This window comes from Capsicum annuum, chromosome 1 (genome assembly GCF_002878395.1).
Source record: "Capsicum annuum cultivar UCD-10X-F1 chromosome 1, UCD10Xv1.1, whole genome shotgun sequence".
Classification (NCBI taxonomy): domain Eukaryota; kingdom Viridiplantae; phylum Streptophyta; class Magnoliopsida; order Solanales; family Solanaceae; genus Capsicum; species Capsicum annuum.
The window spans coordinates 40,125,826-40,153,798 of NC_061111.1; the positions used below are offsets into that span (position 1 = coordinate 40,125,826).

A 27,973-nucleotide genomic window follows, 5' to 3' on the forward strand; every position below is an offset into this window, starting at 1 on the left:
CATTATGTTCTCTTGGTAAATTTGAAAAGAAATTCAATAATTCACTTATTTTGAAACACCAATAAATACCTCAAGAATTCACTTATTTCAAAACGGAGGGAATACTTGATTATCATTATGTTCTCTTTAATTAGTTTCCTTTTCACATCCTACTTTTTCCTTTTTTTTTTTTTTTTATGTCAACATCATCATTGTAATTGTCAATCCAAAGTGTCATCGACTCCCCTACACGTCTTTACTTCATTATATCACATCATCGTTGCCCAATACCAAAAGAGATCTTAATCAATAGTCCTATACAGAGTGTGCCTTTATAAAATTCATTTTGTATTATCAATGCGTTTTGATGAAATAAATAGTCAGATGAAACTTTTTGGTAGTCAATATTGGAAACTCATTGCAACAACTTTTACTTGCCCGTTTTCATATTGACTCAGCCTGCACTTGCTTAGAAGTAGACGATACAAGGTGGAATTTTCATGGGTTCCCTTTTTTTTTTTTCCTTTGGATACTCAAATTTTAGTGCAAAAATCATGTAAAAATTATACTGACCTTTCAGGTAGCTTTCTACACGTGAATCCACATAAAAGTTATAGGTAGAACAACAATAGCTGAAACAAATTTTCCTAATGTGTTAATTGAGTTTCCTATCGGAATAGTTAGGATATTCAAATAACACTTTTTATACATCTGGAGGACGGACGAAGGAGAACAATAAACTCAAATACTAGAAGATACCTAAGGTAGCTCATGTCCTTAATACCCAACATGACGTATATGTAGGTCCGGCATGGGGCAAATAAAAAATCATCAAACTCTTACCGTACTGCACTTCATATGAAAAAGTTTAGGGCTTATTGCACGTGGTGCAGGGAAAAATACCTGAATTGAACCGATGGAAACACTCATACCAGTTTCTTCTTTAAGTACAATCTCATTTACAGATGCACTGGAGGAGTAAAATAATGAAAGTAAGCTAGCACAAGTATTTTTCATCCATCACTTGATTGTGTATGGAATGAAAACCATTCTCACTCGAAATAGAAAGGTTCCAGTAAGAAATTGACTGTTGTTTAAAGTGAATAATGCTCTAAATACTTCCTCATTTTACTAATGTTCGTCAACAAAAACTCAATACAAACTAGACGGACAAAAATGTTAGTCCTATCACTAAGCTTATCATTAAGCTATAGGGCTATAACCAACCCCAAAGTATGGAAACACTCTTGGGATCCACGGCATTTCATAGAAATCTTAGTGGAAGTGTCATGAAGAGTCAGCTTTGATGCTATTAACATTAGTAAAATGGAAGTAACCTTTGTAGAATGTCAATAGTTCGTTTGAAGACCATTCTCATTTTGGAGTGTATACTGTACTTTCCCTTTTTGATCCTGTTAACTTTTGTAAAACAAATTAACATTTGTGTAATGGGATGCTTAGCTTTCTGTCCCACCATCTAAAAACGAAAGCAGTTCGACTCTGTGAGATCCAGCAATATACCTAGAAGCAGACTGCTTGAAGTCACTTCTGAGGGCATAATATATGCAAATCTCTCTATGATCTTGAAATTGATAATATCATTCCCTGCCCAAATAAACCTCATTCCATGCATCCGCTGGAAAAAAGAAAATTCTAACAAGGGCATAACAACGGATATAAAACCAAAAGCACCAACCTTGCTACATCACAATTCTTCACCTTCATCTTTATCAACCACTCTATGCAGTAGCCGAGAAATACACATCCAAAAGCTGACTGGAAGGTGGTACTTGAAGTGACTGATCAATGCTGAACTTATGTCACAAGCAAACTTCTGGAACTCGGGTTTCACCACCATGCGTATCAGCATTGCTGACCATAAATCGGGAGCTAATTTCACTGCACGTCCTAGGGAATGAAATCCCCGCACCACCCTAACTAGAATACCATGTTCCTGAAAAAAGAGAAGGAATAATGATTCTCATCAATTTTGCTATGCATGAAGACCAAAAAGGGCCACTGGGAAACTAAAGTACCAAACCAAGAACTAAAGATGCAGATTACGAAAGGGTCACCCAATTAAACAAGAAAACCACAATCCATTTGCTGACCAAGAAAGAAACTGAATTCCGAGAGATATCACATGCCACCATTTATAATAAGCAAATCACACGAACAGAATCAGCAAATCTGTGATGACAGAAGGATATGCACCTTCAATTGACTATTAGGATCTCCTATAATTTGCCTATATTAGATTGAATATTTGAAGTTCAGTGATGAAGGTTGGTTAAATTGTTTTGTGGGCTAGTAGTATCATGATTCATCTGATTTCGGAGTACAATATTAACAATAATAAAATGCACTTTCATTGTTTTGACAAGAACTGTAACTCAAGACGAGCATAAATAACAAGATGAAATATACCTCAGATCCAAATAAACGTCTCGCTCGAAGTTTCTCATCAAGAAGATTATTTAGAACTTCATCTTGATAGAAAACATCAGCTGCTTTAACTATGTCCCTGACAAGGAATACACGGACTCTTGAACCCTTATCTGACAAAATAAATTCGAAAAGATCTTCTGTAGCAGAGACTACAGCACGTATATCAAATGATCCCAACGAATCCAAATAACTCTTCTGAGTTTCTCCTTCTGTCTCAGAAGCCTGCTGAGATATAGCTGCAATCTGCAGGAAGATACAATTTTAACAATTTGCATAGAAAAGTATACTAATTAACAGGAGTATTAAACAACATATTCCCATCTTTATCTTTATCAGTCTAACTCAGTTTAAGTATTAGAAAAGATATCAAGCTTCAGAGGATGAGATTTCTATCACATTAGAGAGAAGTGCTTTTTCACTGTTTATCTTAACCAAGAAAAAAAGAGGGTGGGGCTGGGGGGATAACTTCCAACAAGTACTCGTGACTTTATACTGTTAAATCTTATAGTAAAAGGAAGACCTAGAAGTTCACATGAAGTTGGCACATATTATAATTTTTTAATCCAGCAGAAAAGAAATAAGACAGCCTTCTTTCCACAATTTAGTCAAAGGCGGGCAATGGATGGTTCAGGCGGGATAGGCGGGATAGAGGTAAGGCAAAGAAATATTGGAGGGAGGTGATTAGGCTGGACATGGAGCAGTTACAGCTTACGGATGACATGACCCTTAATAGGATGGCGTGGAGGGCACGAATTAGGGTAGATGGTTAGTGGGTAGGAGTGCGCCTTGACTAGTAGGGAGGAGTGCTTTGTTTGTGATTGTGCCTGTAGTCATAGTGGTACGCGTGTATCTACTAGTTCCTTGTTTGTGGTGTTTTGTTGACGTTTGCGATTTCGGATAGATAGTTTATAGTAGAACTCTGTGGGTGTCTGGTTTCTTTTATTAATTAGTGTTGTGCTATCCCTTTTTGTTGTTTGTTTTTATGATTTTTGTTTGTTTACTATACTATTAAGTTGTCCTGTGCCGGGTGTTTATTGGAAACAGCTTCTCTACTTCTCTAAGGTAGTGGCATGGGTGGTATGGACTGCGTACACTTTACCTTCCCCAAATGCCACTTTGTGTATACACTGGGTATGTTGTTGTTTTTGTTATTGTCAAAGGTTACTGTGCAGGAAAGAAATAAGCCTCACTTCCGCTGCCTGCAGTAAACAAGTATAACAGTACATAGAAAAAAACAATGACCCACCAGTCTCTCTAACCGATTCCACCTTATAGAACCATCATTGCGAATGAGAAGCTCTCTCAATATTCTCCTCATATCAGGACTTGGATCTACCAAGAGTCTTCCGATAACAAAAGGATATGCACTTTCAACAACTTTGAAATCTGGATCCAATGCTTTCGCTGTTCCTTCAAGAGACCCAAGCGCTCGTATCACCAAGGCATAGTCAGGAGGAAGAGAAAAGTTGAACTCGTACATCACATCATACAATTGATTCATTATGCCCTGAAATCATTTGAAGTGCCACTTAGTACTTTCAAGGTCATGAAACAAGACAATACATGTGTCTCATTGAAGAAGATACCCATGGGTATAAAATAAAATTGCAGTCGGTCAACCAAATTTTGGAGGAAAATCATCCTTTAGTACAATGACGGGAGGTTCATCCCTGACATATTCCTTGGACTAATATTAGCTTTGAGAAGTTTATCACACAACTCAGGAATCCAATCAAACAGCTTTAACCAATCCACCTGAGATTGTTAAGACTAGTAGAGACATAAAAGAGTATAAAGTTATCACGACCCTCATAAGAAAACGTAACATTTGGTTTGAAGCTCACACCAGTTAATGTGTTTTAATGCATTTTACCTATCTCACATGGTATTAGAGTCTCTACGATTTTACTAAATACAAAGGCATTCACACCTACCAGCAATGCCGTCAATGACAAGCATCAACTCCAACCTAGTTGGAGTTAACTACATAAACCCTGAATATTCATTCCCCTCCATTAGACTAATTTTATGCTGATAATAAGATTCTATAACACTAGAAGTTCTCTATTTCTATGGGAAACATCTCTAAACAAAACTTCAAAGTATCTTGACAAATACCGAGTCTAGTGCAAGAGTACTAATACACCTCAGCCTAAACCCCATCTATATGAACTATTTGCTTCCATTGTGTTCTACGTTTACATTAAGTCCGCATCCACTCTGAGAGAAGTTAAGGTCTTTTTATACAACTTGTGATTTTAGGTCAAGCTTGTCCACTTTCACAACCTCCAATCATTTTGAAGTCGTACATACAATCAGATCCACATAGAACAAACGAGACCATCTTAGCATCCTTCACTGAATTTATCCTCTGTTTGTGCTACTTGCACCTTCAGCAAGATGTTATCATCTTTAATGTTTGCAGAAGGGGACATCCATTTTAAAACAACACTTCCATGAAGTTAATTTTGTGGATACATGATATTCCTAGCCTTGCAACAATGCTATGAAACCTGACTTTCACTTTGATAAGGATCCGTCAATCACATTACACTTCATTAGCTCCTCCATTTTCAACCATCTTACGTTAACCATATGCATTAGGTATTATCTTATTCTCCCGCAACATTAAATCAAGATATCAAAATTTTCGTATTTAAGCACCGCAATGTACCATCAATCAAACTCTAAATCATCTACGATAATCCCTTCCCTCCAAACAAGCGAAAACTTCTTTGATGAACAATGTAAATTATAAGTCATTGGCAATGAGATCTTTCTTTGTGCTTTCACAAAGGAATGATTTCATCTTATCGCAACTCAACTTTGTTCGAATTTATATCTTTTGTCCTACCTCTACTAATCCAAAAAATCTTAATCTCTAGAATGCATCTCCAAAGTCCAAAGTTTAGGTCAACTCCCCTCTAATCTCATCAATAAACACAATACTTTCTACAAAGTGCATATATCATGACCAGGATAAACAAGTACCTCACTGTAGATCCTTAATATAAAGCTACAATTACAGAAAATTCCTCTATATCTCTTCACATTGTTCTCACACTTGCTCATGGCTCGACAAATCTATGTTGCTCGGACTCTTTAAAAATGGCAACGGATGTGTGCCGGATCCTCCAAAAGTAGTGCACTTTGGAGGATCCGACACACGTGTGGTATCAGTTTTGGAGAGTCCGGGCAACATAGCGACAAATGATTTGAGTGTGTGATTGCTTCATTGATGTATGCTGGTGCTTGCTTTAATGGTGTTGAAGAAACAAAGAAATATAAAACTGGAAGAGATAAAAACAAAGAAGAGGTGGTGGAAAGCTTGGAATTTTTCTAAACAAGGCCATAATTCTAACTAAATTCCAGTGGTATAAATGTAGTATCCACGTCGTCTTATACTACTATTTTCCTTATTTAGAATTAAAGTATTTAGAAAGTGACAACACTTTAAGAACTTACCAATTATAGGCTTCAACGTAACCTGATGTTTAAAAGAAACTTTAACCATCGATGGATCTTAGTAAAAACTCCAAAAATTAAAACTTATGCGTGAATCTATATATTATTTTATCATGCATTCTTTTATGGGGAATGTGGAATAAAATAAACAAATATGAAGGCAATAGTAATATATAGATTAAAACAGCTACAAATTACAAAACTAACCCAAACTAACTTTCATTTTGTTTAAGTAGTAAACATGTTTAATACATTAAATGCTATTTTTTAAATACATCAATCCAAACATCCATCAAGGAATAATCCATGTATCTCATTCCCTACATTACTAATTCCGAGATAACTCGTCTTTAAACCAAACAACTCCGTAGTGCTTAAAAGACCTCTTTGTGGTTTTTTCCATTTGGGAGGGTGTGTCTACTTCTAACTCGATCCAATCTTTTTTTCCCTAGATAAACTAGATTGCACAGTTTTGGCCTTTCTCCAGAGCTCTACCATAACACTTACATGTATAAAGGGGAGAACGAGCTTAGTAGGAAGCATTCTCAAACTAGGGAAAAAGAAAACCTGGAAATCTTGGGATTCTCTGGTTCCATCACCAAAGGACGCTCGCAAAGCTTCTGAAACAGATTGAATGTCTACTCCATCAGGTAGAAATCCCAGCGAAAGAAAGTCATTTGCTAAACCCAAAGAGTCTCGATTAACGAAGTGAACAAGCTGCAACGCACAGCATTGATCAGCTACCCAAAAAAAGTTATTACAAATACTTGCTAGCTTTTGCTTGCAGAACAAATTACATCAGAATACAAACCTCGTGTGAAAAATAAATAAACAAATAATTGCAAAGCTCTTGAAGTGCAGTCATCTATAGAAACACTGGACGTGTAATAGGTCAATGAATACGTAGACAATCCATGTAGACATCAAAATATGCAATGCCTTAAAGAACCAAAGTTTCTTTGAGAGATCACGTCCTATACTAGCAAAAGTTACTCAAAACCTTATGCTGCCTACATCAGCTGACAAAATAATTTGGACTTTGGAGAGGTCACGTGTTATACTAGCAAATCTAGTTAATTCTCATTTAGCTCATTCTAAAGGATTAGTATTTTTTGTCCTTTTGTGTGCTTTTCTTGAAATCAAGAAATCAGAATTTCACACAGCTTATGCTTTAATTACAAGGTCTCTAGCTCATAACACATTTGATTAGAACGTGCAACAGATTCAGATAACAAATATCACACATTCATACTCCATCATCCCTTTGCGACTTTGATTGTATGGAGAACCCTGTGGTTTTACCTTGAGAGGTTGGTTGATTCTATCATTTTTCGGGGCTTAAGATTGGATTTAAGACAGGAAGTTGTCAGAGCTTACTTCTTGTCTGGGAATGGACAAGTATCCTCGTGCTGGAGGCAAACGAAGGTTTAGAAGGCATCGCTACTGGAAAGAGGACAAAGTTAAGTTAGGGAAGAAAATGATGAAAAAAATATCAAACCAAAGAAGAGAGAAATAATAATAAAAAGAGTAAAGGTGCAATGGGACATCAATGGATGAGAAAATAACTGTGACAAACAGGTGAGTCAGCTGGAGAGAACGCTAAAAGGGAAAATGATAAGAGGAGGTCTGGTTGCACAGACCAATTTTGAGGATAAATAAAATCAAAATATGATGTAACACCTCTAGACCTATGATTTATATTTAGAGGCCCAAAGCATTTTCTATAACCGCATTCTACTATAGAAGCTATCCGAGCATATGGAAATTACATTGCTTCACGATTATACATTGTCACCTAGAATTATAGAGTCTGAATATCTTTGGTGCAGATCCCATCAGTTTCAGAGTTCCAAGGACAACAGATTTAATTAACTCCTTTCCTTTCTTTTCAGAGATAAAATTCCAAAGACTTTTTAAATATAAATCTATACCCTCAATTTTTAAAAACTATCAAAATCATCCAACTTAACTAATTTACCTACAAGATAAAACCAAATGTGAGAGGAGACAATAATGTCGCCTTTGTTGTTGGTGTTGCATAAAGAGTCACAAGAATGGAGGGATTAAGGTTCCGTTGTATCATGAGGAGATTTTGAGGAAGAAGAAAAAAATTGAAGTTGCCTTCAATTTTGAGGTCTTTTATTCATGGAAGCAGGAAGAAGTGGGTAATGTGGTAGTTAGTCATTTAATTCCGATTGTTGGTTGAAATTAATAGGGTGTTTTGTAAAAATAAAAAAAATGGGGTCCTTTGAATAAATAAAGTTGAAATTGAAGTTGGAAAAAAGTGAAAACAAGTAAAACTTCTTTTCACTTTTCCAAAAACAATTTGGAATTGGACTTGGAATTCTCATGGCCACACACCCCAATTTTCACTAAAGTGAAATAATTTTTCGAAAAAAAGTGAAAAATTCTTATGGCCAAACAGGTAGTAAGAGTACACGCTCGGTCCACTCCCCCAAAAAAATAAGTCTTACAATCCCAGTTGCCCCAAAGAAAATCCCAAAAGATGGTTTCATGAGGACTTTATTGTCCTTAATGTATTGCAAGAAACTCCTTTTTGAAAAAGAATGATATAGCAGAAGAAAGAGAACTAAAATAAGTAACTAGAACAATTCCTTCACTGAGAGCTCAAGCTTTCAAACAGAGTGGTTAGCAAAATCCTACACGAGGAACTAATAGGTCTTGCAGCCCCACCTTAAATAAAGTAAATCATTCATTTTCGAACAATTTAAACTCAGATGAAATGGACGGACAACTCTATGAAAACAAACAGGCTCAAAGACGTCAGTAACTGCAAACAATTGATGAAGCTAGCCAATACAACTTGACCTAAAGGTGATGACATGAACCCAAACAGATAATAAAGCCTTTGACTACATGAAATGCATCCAAATTATATCCAAATACTCCTATAACACACCAGTCGACCACGAGCAACGAGAATTTATCACTAGAGCTAACCATTTTAATAAGTCCAACACGATAGTGACGTGGAATATCTCCCATCATGCCAAAGTCAAAATAGGCAAGAGATCCGTCCTCAGTAGCAACTAGGTTCCCAGGATGAGGATCAGCATGGAAAAACCCCACCTCCAGCAACTGCCTCAGTGAGCAGTATAACCCCTGATAAAACAAAAGTTACTTCACAAAGCTTAAAACTGGCATGGAGAGGAGCAGATACACTCCACTAAGAAAGACAAGTTCCATTTTAAGGAAAAAAAAGAAAAAGAAAAAAAGCTACTTACCTGGTCAATAAGTCTCCTCCTATTTAGGTTTGCTTTCCTCAGACGACTTTCATCTGTTAGCTTAATCCCATCTATCCATTCCATTGTAAGCACCTCCTTACGGGTAAAGTTCCAGTATATTTTCGGGACCTTGATACCGACAGTTCTCTGACACCCGACATTATCAGTTGCTGCACTCCCTGGGGCAGTTTTCTCTTTACCTGAAAGTACAGGTGAAGTTAGAATAAATTGAAGTAAACAAGGTTAAGGAAATATTTACTGAGCACTCAAAAAAAGTTCACACACATCAAGTTCACTTACTTTAAGGTTCCCAAAATATTGATTTTAGTTCACTGTGCTCCACAACTAAGTGACACATTGTCAGAAAGGAGAAAGGAGACAGGAGATGAAGGAAAAAGGAAAAGAACAGAAAGAAAAAGGAGAGATGAGAGAAAGTACAAGAGTAAAACGAGAGAGACCATACACGAAGTCTTACTCATCAATGTTCGAATAAATTGCAAAAGAACCCCCATCTATAGTGAGGGAACCAAGACCAAGCTACTCTCAGAACTATTGAAAACTTTATCTCTACTGAAGTGACAAAGATAAAGATAAAAAATCTAATAAAATAGAACCTAATCTAGATAATAATAAGGATACAGGTCTCAAACGGTGTATACTAGTCCAAATATATAATAAATAAATACAAAAATTCCACAACAGTTCATCTTCTTCTACTAAGATATTTCCAAATGCTTTAGAGTTGCACCATTCCTTACGGATGAAAAAGAAAGAGACACCGACAAGAGAGACTGTAGGTGCGACTTCAAAAGATTAGGACCAAGCCATCAAAACTCATCCTGACTAATCCATGAATAATGTGATGACTGATCTTTCCGATCATCAGATACCACACATTTCTACGTGAATCACCAGCATATGAAGCTATCATCTCCCCACTCCACACATACTAATACTTAATGTAGAGCCTTGACAAGTGGAGGGGTCTGGGCTCTGAAATACCCTCAAGATACCAGTAAATAATGTACCTCTAAACTAGGACTTAGGAGTCAAGTCTTATACGCTTAAGAAGTTTACTAATGACGGTATAATTAGGAAAGTTCACCAAGTAACTTGTTAGATCCCAATTTCTTTGAAATATGATGCAAGCATGCTTTCAATCCTCATTCATAATAAGATGTATGACATTGTTAGACACACTGCGGGAAAACCATCAGCAATACAAGTTGAATTACGTAGCTACCCAGAGAATGCAGATATTGGCACTAAGAAAATATGCTGAAGCATCTGATTAGTCTTGAGGAAGGTGAGTTGAAACTCAAAGGAGAAAAAAGAGAAGAAAAGAAGAAGTTGTAAGAAGAGAGGAGGATCAGGAATGGCTACCATAGCCAAGACTCTCCAATCCTTGGATGCCAGTGTGTGACACCTAGAAGATGTAGCTGAGTACCCCCGCAAGACAGATGGGGGAACACAGGCAAAGAATGTTGGTTTGAGGATGACTCCCGCTAAGTGAGGTCCAGAGAGTGAGATCTTAGCGCTTACTGATGAACAGGTTGTAGCTACCGCTCACTCTCTTGTTGCTATTACCCGTATTCACCCCCCCCCCCCCCCTGAGTGAGCGAGTTCTTCTGTACCCTCATGTGATGCTTATGAAAAAACCGTGGTATCCGGGTCAGCTTGCGATTGAAAGAGCAACTTTAGTTTGGGAAGGATTTGACGATTTTTGTAATTATATCAGTCTTTTCCGTTTCACTTGTGTATTCATTTTCTAGCATGAGTAGTTAAGTTAAGAGTGGCAGTCCGGCCGGCCATTTTGTATGGAGCGGAGTATTGGCCAGTAAAGAACTCTCATATCCACTCTCATACTCTCATATCTAGAAGTTGAAAGGGGAGGAAATGAGAATGTTGCGTTGGATGTGTGGGCTTACCCGGGAACATAGGGTTAGGAATGAGACTATTCGGGAGAAGGTGGGTGTGGCGTCGGTGGAGGACAAGTTGCGAGAAGTCAGGTTGCGATGGTTTGGGCATGTGATGAGGAGGGGCACGGATGCCCCAGTTCGTAGGTGTGAGAGATTAGCTTTGGATGGTTTCGGGTGGGTAGAGGTAGGCGGAAGAAATACTGGAGGGAGGTGATTAGACGTGATATGGATCAGTTACAACTTACTGAGGACATGATCCTAAATAGGAAGTTGTGGAAGACACAAATTAGGTTTGAGGCCCCATATCCCGTAGATAGGAGTGCTTTGGGGTAGCCTTGATAATAGTCGTAGGAGGGTTGTGGTGAGGGGTGTGCGCCTGGTTTGATAGTGTAGAGTGCTACTATGTGGGTGTTATTTTCTGTTATTCCATGCTTGATTCATGTTTTAGTTCGACTTTATTTACTGTTTTTGGTCTGGAGCCGGGGGTCTATCGGAAATAGCCTCCACTACTTCTTCTATGGATGGCAACATTTTACCCTTCCAAGACCCTATGTTGGAATACTGGGTATGTTGTTGTTGTTGTAGCAGCTAAGCCTGTGAGGAATATAGGAGAAAATAGTATTGAATTGTTGTAACGACATTATTACACTAAGACCCTATCTATAGACACTACATTCTAATCCTTTTCCAAATTGGACAGTACATTACAATCCTTTTCCAAGTAGGATTCTATATGCTATTCCTACCGATATTCCAACGCTCTCCCCCACAAGCAGGTGCATAGAAGGCATATGTATCAAGCTTGTTGTGGATGTAATTAATACGAGGATCGGTGAGGGACTTGGTGAAGATATCGGCAAGAAAATTGATAAGGACTGTTCTGAACGGCTGGAAGACCTTAATTGAAAAGAAACAAACAGAAAAAGTGATCCGAAAAGTAATAAACATCGCCTAAAAGTCGATCTGCGCTCAGAAACTGGTATAAAATATATGGGTCATCTCTAAATCTAGAAAAGTGTAGATCTTGAAAAGAAAGTCACCTAAAAAACTGACCGGAACATGTTCACGCGCCACATTATTAGATTTGATGGCTAAAATGTGGTCAAAATTTGAGAACAAAATTATATGGGTAAGGTCGGAATGATGGCACGACCTAATTAAGAAAGAGAAATTATTTAGGTAAGGTCGGAATGATGACAAGACCCTATTGAAAAATAGAAATTATATGGGTACGCTGAAAATGACGGCACGACCCTAGTGAAAAAGAAAAATTATATGAGTAGGGTCGTAATGCCGGCACAACCCTACTAAAAAAGAGAAATTATATGGATAGGATCAGAATAATGGCACGACCCTACATAAATTAGATTTGAGTCACCGAAATGATGCATGGAACTATGCAAATTAGATCTGAGTCATCGAAAAGACACGATGCTATGCAACTCAGATATGAGACAGTAGTCCGAAAAGATGCACGATACTATGCAAATTGAATATGAGTGGTCTGGAGAGATGCATGGTTCTACACAAATCAAATATGAGAAAGTAGTCACCAAAAAGATGCACGATGCTACAAAAATAGATATGAAAAAGTAGCCACCGAAAAATGCACAGTGCTACGCAAATTAAATATGAGAAAGTGGTCACCAAAAATATGCACGGTGCTACGCAAATTAGATATGAGAAAGTAGTCACTGAAAAGAAGCATAGTGTTATGCAAATTAGATATGAGAAACCACTGGAAAGAAGCACAGTGCTACGCAAATTAGATATGAGAAGCCATTGGAAAGAAGTATGACGACCAACTTTTGCTAACATAATCATTGGCCAAACGAGCGACATATATAGGTTATAGCCGTCTGCCAGCAACGGAAGCCCTTTGATTCTCCACCAAGATCGTAGAGGCTCTGATGCCATGAGAGGAATAGAGGAGAAAATATTGTTGAATTATTGTAACTACATTATTACACCGACACCCTATTTATAGATACTACATTCTAATCCTTCTCTAAATAGGACACTACATTACAATCCTTTCCAAGTAGGATTCTATATGTTATTCCTATTCCTACTCATATTCTAACAAAGCTTAATAGCTGGGGTGGTAATCTCTTATGGCATTGTGGTGAATGGGTATTTGTTTGTCTTGCTTATTATTACTTGGGTTGTGATTACCTACTTCTTTACATGCTTTATTGTCAATTTGGTTGTTGCAAACACTAGATTAAGCCCTAGACTATGTATTTCTTGCTTGTTAAAGTAGAAATTGGATTGGGTGTTTAGAGCTAGGAATAGGGAGATTTCTACTCTGGATTATCAATTGGATTTTAATGCATTCATTTGGGTTTGGAAACCCTCTTAGGATAAGCTTGCAAGAATTAGAAAATTCAAGTGGGCAATTAACAATTGGATCAATCTCACCATCCACGGTATTCAAGCAAGGTAAGTACACTCTGAACTAGTCATGCCTTATTGAGATTACAGCCTCGTTCCTTCTTATTGTAGAAAACAACTCTATCTGTGTTCTAAGCGCTTGTAAAAGTCCTAGCCCGGCAATAATCACGTTTTAGTAGTAATTGTAATTAGTAATTGTTCAATCACTTGTTGATCTGGAGATTACTTTAGGAATTCCCAAATTTACACTCTTAGTCACTTCACGTCAACATAGATGCACTCCATGAGGGATCATCCCCAACCTTTGTTGAGTTCATTATTGCAACACTTTATTTCTAGGTGTAGGATTGAGCATTACCAATACACATGCCAAGAGATTTTAACCGGCACTTACGCAAAAATGAACTGCAAAGCTATCCTTAGGAGACATTAGCTTTTTTTAATCATAAACCAAAACCTCATTATATGCTACAGTACGAAATCCTTCATAGGGAACAAATATCTTAGCTCATTGATGTGAGAATCAAAATTTATCAAGGAAGCATACACCTAGTATCAGGAGTATTGTCCTCCTTGACTTTTTCAACTTAGGTTAATTTGAGGGAGGTGCTATCTGGCCACACATTTTTTATGACTAGTCTGCAAATGTACAGTGATTGATTAGCTCTCTCTCTGTTTAGCTGCTACAAACAGTAGAACCATAGTCCTTTAGGCTTTTGATGGCATAAACTAAGACCATCAGAATATCCAGTTGGCCTTTCAACATTAACCTGCCCCAAATATATTCCATGAAATTCTATCTAAATTATACCAACTAGTTCCAGAAAAAGGAAGGGTGGAAAGATATTCCATGATATCACCAAAGCTACTAAAAGCAATGTCTGGAAGACACTTACTACTGCATGCATAAAGAGATGCGAATCTTTCGGCATTTTGAGCTTCCAGGATGTAGTCAATTTCTTCAAACATGTGCCTCACCTGTCCATTCAACCAAAACCTACGGGATTAGCACTTAGCAAGTATATAATAGACAACTATTTAAATATAGTGCAACATTTCCTCATATTTACAGAAAATGGGGAACTAAGAGGATGATGAACCAGTTGGGAAATGAGACATGAAGGGTGAGCAATAAGCAATTACTTAAAGACAACTTTTAGCGGCTTTCTTTGATTTGATCTCTAAGCAAAAGAATAGGTTAAGAACTAGTGGTCAACTGATAGTGTCATCTTTAGAGTAACTTTGAGATCTTTTCATCTGCCTTGATAGCTATTGGTTGAGTTGTGCCTTTCTAATCAAGGATTTGATTTTGTTAACTGTTGCAGCTGTTTCATTCATCTGTACCAAGTGCACCTTGTAAATTTGGCTAATACATGCATTAGCTGAATCAGAATTCACCACACAATCATTCCAAAGAATTAGCATACACTAGCTGAATCAGGGGTGCGATTCGGCGGATGCATAGGGGTAGGGCGACTGGGCCAGACGAGATTTTGGTGGATTTTTGGAAGAGCACAGGCGGGGCAGGTTTGGTGTGGCTAACGAGGTTGTTTAACAGCATTTTTAGGGCGGCTAAAACGCCCGAAGCTTGGAGATGGAGTACAATGATTCCATTATATAAGAACAAGGGAGACATTCAAAGTTACAACAATTACAGAGGTATTAAATTATTGAGCCATACCATGAAGGTTTGGGAGAGAGTGGTAGAGTTGAGGCTGAGGAGGATCGTGACCATTTTCGAGAATCAGTTCGGTTTCATGCCACATCGCTCGACTACTGAGGTGATTCTCCTTGTGAGGAGATTAGCGGAGTAGTATAGGAAGAGGAAGAAGGACTTGCACATGGTGTTCATTGATCTTGAGAAGACGTATGAAAAAGTTCGCAGAGAGATTTTGTGGAGGTGCTTGGAGGTTAGAGGGGTGCCCGTGGCTTACACTAGGTCGATCCAAGATATGTACGATGGCGCGAAGACTCGTGTGAGGACGATAGGAGGAGATCCAAAGCACTTTCCTGTTTTGTCAGGTTCGCATCAAAGATAGACCCTTAACCCATTTTTATTTGCCTTGGTGATGGGATGTTTTGACGTGACATATTCAAGGGGAGGTGCCTTGGTGTATGTTATTTGCTGATGATGTTGTACTGATTGTCGAGACTCAGAATGAAGTTAATGATAAGTTGGAGGTTTGGAGACAAACCCTTGAGTCAAAGGGCTTTAGGTTGAGCAGGACCAAAACAGAGTACTTGGAATGTAAGTTTAGTGATTTGCCGCATGATGATGATGTGGTTGTGGAGTTGGATTCTCAAGCCATTCAAAAGACGAGGAGTTTCAAGTATCTTGGGTCTATGATTCAGAGGAATGGTGAGATAGACGAGGATGTCTCGCACCGTATTGGTGCAGCGTGGGTGAAATGGCGACTCGGTTCGGGAGTTTTGTGTGATAAGAAGGTGCCTCCAAAGCTTAAAGGTAAGTTCTACAGAATGGTAGTCCGTTCGGCTATGTTGTATGGAGCGAAGTGTTGGCTAGTTAACAATTTCCACCTCCAAAAGTTAAAGGTGGCGGAGATGAGGATATTGCGGTGGATGTGTGGAGTTACCAGGAGAGATAGGGTTAGAAATGAGATTGTTTGGAAGAAGGTCGGAGTGGCTTCGGTAGAAGACAAGATGCGAGAAGTGAGGTTGTGTTGGTTCAGGCATGTGAGCTCCAGTTCGAAGGTGTGAGAGGCTGGTTATGAATAAATTTAGATAGGATAAAGGTAGGCCGAAGAAATATTGGAGGGAGGTGATTAGGCAAGACATGGGACAGTTACAGCTTACGAAAGAGACCCTTGATAGGGAGGTGTGGAGGACGTGGATTAGGGTAGAGGGATAGTAGGTAGGAGTGCTTTCGTAATAGTAGGAAAGGGTGCTCTATTTGTATTGGTGCCTTTAGTGTTTGTAGCCTCCTGGTGATGTCTCTAATTTCGTATAGCAAGCTTATAATACTGCTTTGTGCGTGTCTTGTTTTCTTTATTATCTAGCGGTGTGTCACCCCTTGTTTGTTATGTGCCTTTATATTTTCTGTTATATTTGTTATTTGTCCTGAGCCGGGGGTCTATCGGAAACAGCCTCTCTACTTCATCTGAGGTAGTGGTATGGGCTGCGTACACTCTATCACCACCACCACCCCTGCGACCCCACTTTGTGGGAATATATTGGGATGTTGTTGTTGTAGTAATATACTCTCTGAGATAAAGACAGTCTTGATGTATAACCAATCACATCCACTGATGCATTGGCTGCCAGATATCTTCCTAGTACAGAAATGTAAGATGGAAATTTGGAATCTTACCATCTCATTGACAGCTACCAACAGATCCTTACGAGCTTTTGCAAATCTTTTTAGTTGGCCACCAATCATGTGAAATAACATAGCGTCAAGTGTCAGTAAATGTGACATATGAGGCCTCTGAACCTTAACAGCCACAAGCTCTCCGGAGTGCAGATGAGCTGCAAAACTTGAAGCCAAGAAGAAACATTAAAAGCTTGAGTACCCCTTAATCACGGTACACGCCCTTCCAAAACCCATTACATTCCCCTAGTAGATTTATCTTCAAAACAAATTAAGCTAAAAAGAGACTCCCAAGAGCCAGAAGTATTATAGGAATGGCTGCATCATCACACCGTAAGATGCCTTGCCAGACTAAATTAGCTTGTACTAGAAATGTTAGAAAAAGTGAACGATATCTATGGACCGTAGAATGACCAGTTTTTGTCTCGAAAACCTTAGGAAGGTTCCATGTGGGGTTGGATACTGAAAGTTCCTTCTGGAAGATAAGGTATGAGATTAGGTGAAAGGAAGAAAGTGAAAAGTAATGGAACGCCATAGAACTAGTAGTTAGAGAACCACTCAAAGAGAGTGGCAGAGAATCACAAAATATCCAAGCTCTAACCTTTATATACTTGACCAAGAGATGCAGCAGCAATTGGCTCCTTGCTAATGTCAGCAAATACTTGTGAAATGCGAACACCCAACTGGGACTCAATAGATCTTCTTGCAACTTGAGTTGGAAATGGGGGGATTTGGTCCTGGCAAGACATTAATGACAATTTAAAAAATAATACATTCTGTTGAGAAATCTAATCCAGATTTCAAAAATACAACACTACTCTCCTCCCATTTTGAGTAAGCAACAAGGCTGGATTTAATAAGGTTCTTACAGGGTACTTGAGGAAAAGACTGACAGAAGGTGGAGATACGAATCAGCCATTTTAAGAATTTGAAGTTTCTTTGAATAAAGTTTGAGGTCCAGGATATATTAAAAGATGAAACCATGCTTGGGACGACAAGGAAAAAAAGTGAAATGGTAAGTCAGAAGATGACCCTAGCAGCACCATTGAAACATTAAGTGTACCTGTAACTTTGCAAGTTCTTGACAATACACTTTTGGTAATATGTCTGGCCTTGTGCTTAACGCTTGTCCCAGCTGTTATTCAAACAATTGCAGAATTAACCATAAGACCTTTTTCCCTGCTGAAGACAAGATACAAGCTCCTGTTGGGACCCAGGGCTGATGCACCATGTAAGCAATCTGAAATTACAAGGGCTATTTGGCCCATTTAACCACAGATAATTGATATCACATAGAGCTACTCTGTTTAAAAGAGTATCACAGGACTCAGATAGGTAGCAATAAACAAGAAGAATATCACATCAGCAGAATATTTCTTCCATAATGGTGTTCTATCAACCCCATTCTCTTTATTAGTAGGCGATGAAGAGGCATCACTGATCAAATACATTCTTTTGCCATTTCATATATGCAACAAAGAAGATCTCAACTTCTCCCTCTCCCCCTAAAACCCCAAAAAAATCGTTTTGAGTACATCAAGTAAACAGATGAAGAGAGTATCAAGTTTCAATCCTGTCCCAAGCAAAACCAATTGAGACATTTTTGATTGAGATACACCACAAAAGATTCAATGATCTAATCAATTAATCAAACTACTCCATTAGGTTCTGAATCTGATACCACTCACCCATAAAAGGGAAATCAAAGGGAGACTGACTCATCCTCTAAGTTTCCATCTTAGGGTATAGGAATTAAGACTTAGAAGCTATAATCCATCACATTACAAGCCTCTTTTTTAGCTTCATATCACATGACAAGCTCTTTTCCAGAGTTGATTGAATTTAATGGCTCCTTAAAAAGAGGATATCATCCATTCATATAGGTCAGTTTAGATGGTAGAATTGACAAGATTCTTTTTAAGACAAAGCATTCTAAAAAAGAATCTCATCAATTAAAGGGAAAAGCATTACTATTTCTGGGCAACTTCGTAGCTTGTGCAGTCTACCTTTATATGTAAAATATCGTTATTATAATCAGGGAAAAAAAAGAGAAATGCATTAATAAGATGTTATGAGTGCTTTGATAGTGAAATTTTCTACCAGTAACACAAGGGATGCCATTGGACATAAGAGAAAGTTCAAAGCAGGTTATAGACTCTTCCTGAACACATTTGATGTATAAAGTCAGTTATTTTCTGAGATCAGCACAAGAAGCCTACTTTTATTGGATAGACATTGTTTTCAAACCTGCAGTAGATCATGCAGGTCATGCAAATTTCAATTGTTTTCATAATCTTAAATGGAAGAAACTAGAAGACTTATAATAAGTTGGATTTTCTTCTCTCTTCTTTACTCTTATGTCCACGCAGACCTGCGCCGCACCTCGACTTATTTTCGGTACCTATTACCTCCTACTAGCACAGGTACCCGTAGAAGGGAAGAATTCACGCATGTCGCCTCTAATTGGAATTGACCATTAGTTTCTGAGGTTGTTACTCCACTTGAACACTGAGAAGCCATTTATCTAAAAGTAATCAAGGACATCCTATTATCTTTGAATACTTATTGTCATTCTTAGCTAACCTTTTTCCTCTTGAAGGTATTTGCTAAAGGGAGCTACTCTCGTGTGAGTTTCCATCTAGCCCAAACATTCTAACTTGAGCCAAACTTAAGGTTGCCAGAGACTTGCACTATGATCAGTAGTGCTGGTGCCAAAACTAATTGCTGATTTACTTCGTACTGCTCTTTTTTTTTTTTCCTTTTTTTTTGAAGAAAGGGTAATTCATTAAAGGCATCCAGAAGATGCAAGCAAAAGTCAAAATCCAGAAGATCGAGAAGTGACGGTTTTGTTGTACTGCTCTTATATGTACGTGATAAAACACCATACTCTTGTTGTCATGCCAAGGACTAGCAGAATCTTTAGCCTCTAGAACAGTTGTAACTCCGACAGATGCAAGTACAAACCACTACTCGTGTTTGTTGTACTTGGGAGAATGCAAAGCGATGAATCCATCTACATATATTTTTATCATTCTTTTGCCAACAACAAAGCAGTAAATGCACCCTTTGCACAATATATACACGTAATAGTGCCACCTACACCTCCTTCTCAACACCTGTTTTGCATCATTCCTCTGCCAATGAGGAAGATATAAAGGCACTATTTGCACAAAATTCCAAGTAAGGAACCAAGTTTAGTTATTCTTTAGATATGTGTTTCATCGTTGCCCACTCTTCTCCTAACCCACATGCATTGTTGTCAAAGGGGTGCTTAAGCCCCTAAACCGAGGCTCAAAACGCATTGAGCGTTTTGTCTCGCTAAATGCGCTTCACTGTTGTCATCTGTTCTAAGACAGACTTCTCCTTGCCAATGAGACTCTTCTAAAGAGGTGAGGCTAAACAATTGATATTTCACTTTATAAATTCAATTTCTTTGTTAATATATTTGTCATTCATGCTTACAAATATAAGTCTTGGACTAAACATATGTATTTGTTATTTTTTCTCCCTTTGAACCTTATTTCATTAAGGCCCACGCTTTATTTGTATTTGAACTTACAGCCCCAATGAACCTTATAGCTCTTTTGTGCATTTTGCTTTCGATAACACTGCCCACATGTTTGTGAATAGTATTTTCAAGGTAAGGCAATTGGACACTGTGATTGGCTAGGAGTTTTTGCAAAAAGCACTTGGCTAGGTCACACAATGAGATTTGTAGAAGACTGGCACACACACATACACACACACACACCGCGCGGAAAACCCAGGTTGATCAATAAAGCAGAACGGCCAATTTTTTGAGCATAGACAGGCTAAACATATTACCTGGGTTAGAGCAAAAAAATACAATAAACCTTTCACGGCGTGCTTAAATTATTTGTTATTTCAATTGGTATCGGCATTTACAAAGAGCAGGCAGAACTGATCTGCTCCTTTGTACAGATAGCTGAACTCAAGATACTTCAAGGAGCATGTAAGAATGAAATTTCCTCTATTAGTTTAGGATGTGGATGCTGCTTGAAAATCGAATTCGGCGCATGAAATTAAATGTACTCATCTATTAGCCATAGAAAATGATATCATGATAAAAGAAATGGAAGATGACTTAATACAGTAAGTGCCAGTAAAAATGCTTGGCTGTTTACATGAAGCAACTAATCATGAATCAGATTGTAGTCAATCATTACATGCCACATAATACATCTCAAATAAATCATGAACTCATTAAGATTCTGCTGTTTTTTAAAAACGATTATATGATTTCATTTTTATAAATGACTTTCAATACATAGGATAAACAAAAACTGATTATTTAGATACAAACAAGAACTCCTCCTCATGCCAGACGTAACAGATGAATACATTTTTTACATTTTAATTTGGTAATTAAACTTTACATCCAGAGGTAACCTGAAATGGTCTGAATTTGTATATCGACAGTTAAAATTCATCCACTAAATAATTCAATGACATAAAATCCAGACAGACATAACATTTTAGGTTTCAGATCTGTCAAACAACCCCTAAATTATCCAAATTTTCCTTGCTGATAAGAGGCTGATCAAATTTAGTTTTAAACTGAAATAAGTGAACAATCTCGCCTTGCAGTTCACAGATTTCAAAGCCTCAAGATTTTTCTGAAGCAACAACTGTGGTCTTCTTCAACCTAATGTTGGCCCCTCAACTCTTATTCTCATTCTTTGGCAGACCCGATTAGATTCTTCATGCCAAATGTATGCATATAGAATCTAAAACAAGAACAACGAAATCTGCTAAGTTTGAAATTCCAGCACTTCTGGTGGTCAGAAGCATGTGCATAAAAACCAGGTGTTCCCTATCTAGTACTCCCTCAGTATCAATTTGTTTGGCCTACTTTCCTTTTTAGTCCGTTTAAAAAAGAATGTCTCTTTCCTTTCATAGCAACTCACTAATTTCAAATTTTCACATGGCATATTTAAGACCACAACATTAACGGGCATTTTGGTACATTTGACATATCTTTAATTTAAGACAACAAGATTCAAAAGCCTTCTTTACTTTCTTAAGCTCTGTGTCAAGTCAAAATAGGCCAAAAAAATTGAAATGGAAGCAGTATTGTCTATTATGATAGAGAAAATATATTCTGAATAACTTGTTTCTTTTTAAGTCACCAGTCATGCCTGTAGCCTGAGCTTAAACATCTACTATATAGGTGTGTTAATGTATGCCACAATCTGAAATGCAAATTGAGAATGGAACAGAGTGGTGCCCTGGACTCTCGACAGTGTCAGACTTCACACAAGAACATATAACAAGATAAATTGTAATGAGAACGAGGCACATCACCATGTACATGCTCCTATGACATTAGTCGTAAGCATATTGAAGCATTTTCCTCACCCCCTCGTAAAAACACAACTACGGGCAGAAGTGATAATAGGCTACACCACAGCAGACAAACATGCACACTTTTACAAACAATGTAGTTTGTGTACAAACATGAGAAGACCATCAGTCAACCACACACCTAGATAATCGTAACAGATAGCGTAACTTGCCTTTATGTAGAAAGGGCCCAAGCGGATAAGAGTTTCACGGAACTGCAAATAAAAGAAGTAAACTCATTGTTAAGGCCAGCGTGGATAACCAACTAACCGCTTGAAATTCAAAGATGGAAAGAAGTACAAATAATTTGAAAAGCATCAAATATCTCTCTCATCAAATACTTTAGTAGAGGCTAAGGTCATTATGAACCATAAACACCAGTAAAGAACAAATCAAACCAGAAACAAGAGAACCTCTGTCTTAATAAAAGCTGAAAACCAATCTAGTGAATTATTTGAAAGTACATGTTGGATGAAATATGAGTGGGGTAAAACAAGCTATCAGTAACGCCTTAAAGTTACTACAAAGCAAGACCCCACCTTCCTCATCCAGCACAGAGTGCTGAAGGAGTGGTAATTTTACGATTCACAGACATATAGGTGTCAACTAGCTCAGCACAACTGCAGGAAAGCATGCCTTAATACTCAATTCAATAACAGGTGATTGCTTGACAAAATGCATTGGAAAATTCCCATCAAATCACTAGGGCATACTGGTGAACTAAATCTCCCTCTATGTGCGGGGTCCAGGGAAGGGAAGGGCCGGACCAAAAGGCTCTGTTGTGCGCAACCTTACCTTGCAGAATGCAAGAGGCTGTTTCATTCCCATCAAATCACTATAATAAGTAAATACCTAAATGAAGGTATTCGCAGTAAATTTAAAACATATAGTATCTCAAAGAACTGCATTTGAATACAGTTTCACCCATTTTCGCCTTCTTCTTTTCTTTAATTTATCTGTCAGATCAATGAGGAAAGGGGATTTAGAGGTACACTACATGCTATGGGATTAAAATGTGATGGTCAAAGCAAGTGGAGTTAGTTTGAAGAACTAGAGGTTTTCCTTTCATCAATTTTTCCATTTTATCATAGCAAGATTGCTAGAAAACACTGAACAAATAATGGCAAGTTATTTCACAGCTTTCATGCTCTGAAGCTGAAAAATTCATTTTCTGGTCCATTCTTGCAATTCTGTCAAAATGCCTATAGAACACCTTCAGTAAAAAATGACTGATCCAGTGTATGTCATTGAACGAATAGACAGCACACTGTCATCTACCAAAATGCCTATAGAACATACAACAACATACCCAGTGCATTCCCACAAAGTGGGTTTGGGGAAGGTAATACGCAGTCCATACCACTACCACAAATGAAGTAGATAGGCTATTTCCGATAGACCCCCGGCTCAGGACAAATAACAGTATAACAGAAAACATAAAAACAAACAACATCAAAAAATGCATATAGAACATGTGCACTAAAAAATCAAATATAAACTCATTGGAGAACTGAATATACCTTAACAGCACGTCTTCTTATGTCATGGACAAAAAAGCGCCAAACTGTTAGCTTCAATACATAGAAAGAAATAATGGATGCTCTGTACAAAGCCAAGAAAGGGCCATAACGATATAATGATGAAAGGCTTTTCGACTTATAAGAAAGTGCATGGCCAAATTCACTTTCAAGTGATTCTTTCCTCAATCTAGCATACTCAGCAGTTGGCCTTTCTCCATGCACACTGGAAAACCCAGTGGAAAAGCTGCACCAAAAGTGCAGTACCTCGTCAATTCGAAGATGACAAGGAAACTCCTTGAGAAGAAAATACTCCAACACAGAATCTATGCACTATGAATCTATGCACTATGAGAAATATAAGAGAAATATTATTGAAATGTGTCTATAAATTATAGCACTGAGACCCTATTTATAGACACCACCTATTTATAGAAACCACATTCCAAACCTTTTCAAAGTAGGACACTACGTTACAATCTTTTTCCAAGTAGGATTCTATATACTTTTCTTGTTCCTACTCCAATTCTAACACCCCACCCCACCCCCCTTAAGCTGGTGCATACAGGTCATATGCATCGAGCTTGTTATAGATGTAATAAATATGAGGACCAATGAAGGACTCAGTGACGGTGTCGGCAAGAAAACAGGTAAAGACTGCTCAGGACATCTGGGCGACCTCAAGGAACAAACTGAAAAAGTGGTCGAAAAAGTAGTAAACCTCATCGGAAAGTCAATTTGTCGCTGAAAAATTGCGGGAAACTGGTGTAAAATATATGGGTCGTCTCAAAATCAAGAGACAAGTAGATCTTGAACAAGGAAGTCTGCGAAAAACTGGCTGAAAAAGGCTCACACACTGGCGCATGATCAGATCTTGCCAAAGGTGGCAATCTCCTGAGCAGGGCATGGAGGTGTGGGGGAAGTCGATTCACAGCATCGTTGGTTGGGGTTTGGTCGCAGGGAGACACCGGACCTCTTGGTAGTGTTGTTGTTTGCACAACACTGATGAAAAGTGAAATTAGATCAATCAAGATGCAGGGAACTACACAAATTAGATTTACGGAGTCACCGGAAAGACGCACGGTGCTGCACAACTCAGATATGAGAAAAAAGTCCGAAAAGATGCACGGTGCTACACAAATCAGATATAAGACAGAAGACGCCGGAAAGATGCGGGGAACTGCCCAAATTAGATCTGAGGAATCACTAGAAAGACGCACGATGCTACACAACTCAGATATAAGAAAGTAGCCTAAAAAGATGCACGGTGCTATGCAAATCAGATCTGAGAAGCCACCGAAAAGAAGCACGGTGGCCCAATTTTTGCTAATATAATCATTGGCCAGATGGGCGGCTCTATGAGTTATAATCACCTGCCTGCCACAAAAGCCCCTTATTTAAAATTTTCTACAAATATCGTAGAGGCTCTGATATAAGAGAACAATATTATTGAATTGTCTCTACATAATCACACTGAGATCCTATTTATAGACACTACATTCCAATTCTTTTCCACGTAGGACATCACATTACAATCATTTTCCAAGTAGAGTTCTATATACCATTCTTGTTCCTACTCCAATTCTAACATGCACAAATGTTAAAGACTACAAAATAAAAACAAGGTGGTGAAGCCAATAAATTGATCAATAAAGCAAAAGAGAAGTACAGGGTCGTTTCGATGCAGCATTGAATTGGTGCATTAACCAGTCACATATCAACGGATAGGGGAACAATCAAATATTCATTCACTTACTATTTTGGGGTTGACAAACATGATCCAACAAAATTGTCATGCTTTCCAGCTAGAATAACCTCCTGAAAACTACTGGATGAATATTCGCACAAAGCAGTCTCAACTGAGCAGCCAAAACAAGGAGCTGTAAAGAAGTCAGGGGTGGAAAAACAACCACTTAATTTTTTGTTATTAGTTAAATAAGTCGTGTGATAACATAATATCAGAAACTGATTTAAAAGCTATAACTTCATCAGAAATAAGCAGAGGATAAGCGAGAAAATATGAGAAATGCTCAAAAATTTCTAAAAGCTACAACAGTCAATTTTCCCCGAACAAGAGATTGGTTCTAGGGGAGCAGATACAAATCCAAATAAAGTGAGTGGGTTCAAAAGTGTCAAACGTAAAATATGTTGAGGGTAAGGGGAAATAGAGCTCTGTTTTTTAAATTATTTATGACACGTAGCCCTATATAAAAAATTATACAACATTATACCTGGTTTAGCCCATATTTGTGTATAAGCACCTTTTATGTATTATTATACACTTCTATGCATGGTTGATACTTTATGTATAATGATTTCTGCCAGGTATAATGGACCACTTAGCTTAATATTTTATGTTGTGCGGTATACTTTTAAAAGATTTCCACGGGAAATTAACCAGGAAAGAGTAAATTCCACCTAGGATTTTCACTCGAAAATCTCTAGCTCGCTCTTCTCATAAGAGCGCCGCAGATAGCCAAAAATTACAAGGAGGCCATGGGTTCAAGCCGTGGAAACAACCTCTTGCAAAAATGCAAGGTAAGGTTGTGTACAATAGACCCTTGTGGTCCGGTTCTTCCTGGACTCCGTGCATAGCGGGGAGCTTTAGTACACCAGGCTGTCTTTTTCTTTAATCAGCAGCCCGTACTTTTTAAGCTAACTAACAGCATTATACGATGCATTCTATATGCTAATAATATTGTGTCACTTGACTAAAAGAGTGAGAGTACCAGACCAGCCTAAAGCTTAACCTGTAGAGAAACACTCTAGAAAGTAAAGGTTTTAGAACAAGTAAAAGTATCTTAATCAAAGGAAAGTTGAGGTGAAATTACAAAGGATTACAGTGCCTAAATTCAAACAATTCAGAATCAAATAAAACTATTTCAGGGAGAATTGAAATGGGACGATTAACATTATACAACAGTCAAACAATATTGTGAATGAAGGAACATTATTTCCTAAAAAATAAAATTACCAAGCTAATTCTGTGAAGAAGTTTTAATTTAAAAAAAAAAAAAAAATGGGAGGCAAATTACTTGGGGACAGCAGTGGATGATGCCGCCGTCTTTTAAGGCATGAAATGATACTTCTCCTCATCGGCAAGGCAATTTGAGTGAGTGTTCATATAAATTTGGAGTGCATATAAGGTGTTTGAGAATATGCCTCTGCAATTCAGGCGATTGAAGCTGCGGGGCAACAGTGCTTCCTTTTGCAGCTTTGCCGCTACTCTGCTCTCTTTTGCCTAAGAATTTGCCACGTTCCGCATACGTGGCTCTCCCAATGAGACTCACCAACTGAAAATGTAAAACTCTGCAATCACGTGAAATCCTAAAATCAAATTACAAATATCTCAAATTAATTACTTAAATTCCTACCTTCTTTATACTTTTTCTTTCTCCCTTCTTGTATATTCCAAATAGCTCCATATTTTACTCTTAAAATTTTACTACCTTATTTCTCCAATTAGTTATATGCATTAAACCTCCTTATTATCTCTCCACACCCACAAATTCCAATTTACAATAATCTCTCTCCAAAAAAAGTTTCTTTATTTTCTCCATTCAAAATTATCTTTTCTCCATCCAAAATTGATAAAATCTTCTCCATTTTCATCAAAAATTGAGGAAAAAAAAACTGCAATTTCATCCAATATATAGTTCTTTGAATTTCATCAAAAACGAATTAAGTTGAATCTTCTCCATTTAATAATCGCGTATTGCTATTCCCATTATTGATTTCGTTTTTGGTTCTTTTGATTATGAAAAACTCAATTTCACAGAGAACCGCTCGAAGTATCGAAACGATCCAATAATAATGAAGAAATTGAGGGAAGTTGCCCGTTCAAGTTCAAATAAGAAAGCTCCAAAATCGCCAAGTAAGAAAAAGATTGATGATTCTGAACGACTACGTCTACCAAAGGTTTAGTTATCATTAAAATATGTATTGAAGCACTATTCTATGTATAAGATTTCATTATACAATTGTTAAGATTATATAATGAATTGTATAAGGTGTTCGTATACATGTGAAACAGTATTAGATTATATTTATTACTTGTATAAGGTTTACACATACATATGAACTGTTGCATGAGGTTGTCTTTTATTTGTTTTGGCGGTATGATTCTATGTATAAGATTTCATTATATATGTATTAATACTATATTATTAATTATATAAGGTTTACACATGCATGTTTAATAATGTTCTAAAATTTGGTAACCTTATACATGAAACTATATTGTATGAAGATATTGTAACATTGAATTGGTTGATCCATACGAAGGTTTCACTATACGTATATTACTATAACATA

At 37.6% G+C, this 27,973-nt stretch overlaps 1 protein-coding gene across 3 annotated transcripts; it reads right to left on the reverse strand.

The window, feature by feature from the left end:
• Positions 1 to 867: 867 nt before the first annotated feature.
• Positions 868 to 27,257, reverse strand: LOC107872278 (uncharacterized protein sll0005). Of its 3 annotated transcripts, none has more exons than XM_047414769.1 (15): positions 27,034 to 27,257; positions 26,695 to 26,952; positions 25,416 to 25,539; positions 23,663 to 23,906; positions 22,316 to 22,357; positions 17,842 to 17,913; positions 17,380 to 17,515; positions 16,779 to 16,936; positions 14,347 to 14,428; positions 9,138 to 9,337; positions 8,854 to 9,015; positions 6,460 to 6,609; positions 3,674 to 3,934; positions 2,407 to 2,670; positions 868 to 1,933 (listed from the first exon to the last, which is right to left on the reverse strand). In XM_047414769.1, the coding sequence occupies exons 2-15, from the start codon at positions 26,753 to 26,755 to the stop codon at positions 1,685 to 1,687; spliced, it is 2,205 nt and encodes a 734-aa protein (XP_047270725.1). In that variant the 5' UTR covers positions 26,756 to 26,952; positions 27,034 to 27,257; the 3' UTR covers positions 868 to 1,684. The 3 variants fall into 3 exon arrangements, with proteins under 3 accessions (XP_047270725.1, XP_016574530.1, XP_047270746.1); XM_016719044.2 differs by lacking the exon at positions 27,034 to 27,257 and having other exon boundaries at positions 868 to 1,584; positions 1,676 to 1,933; positions 26,695 to 27,015; XM_047414790.1 differs by lacking the exons at positions 23,663 to 23,906; positions 27,034 to 27,257 and having other exon boundaries at positions 26,695 to 27,016.
• Positions 27,258 to 27,973: the final 716 nt, after the last annotated feature.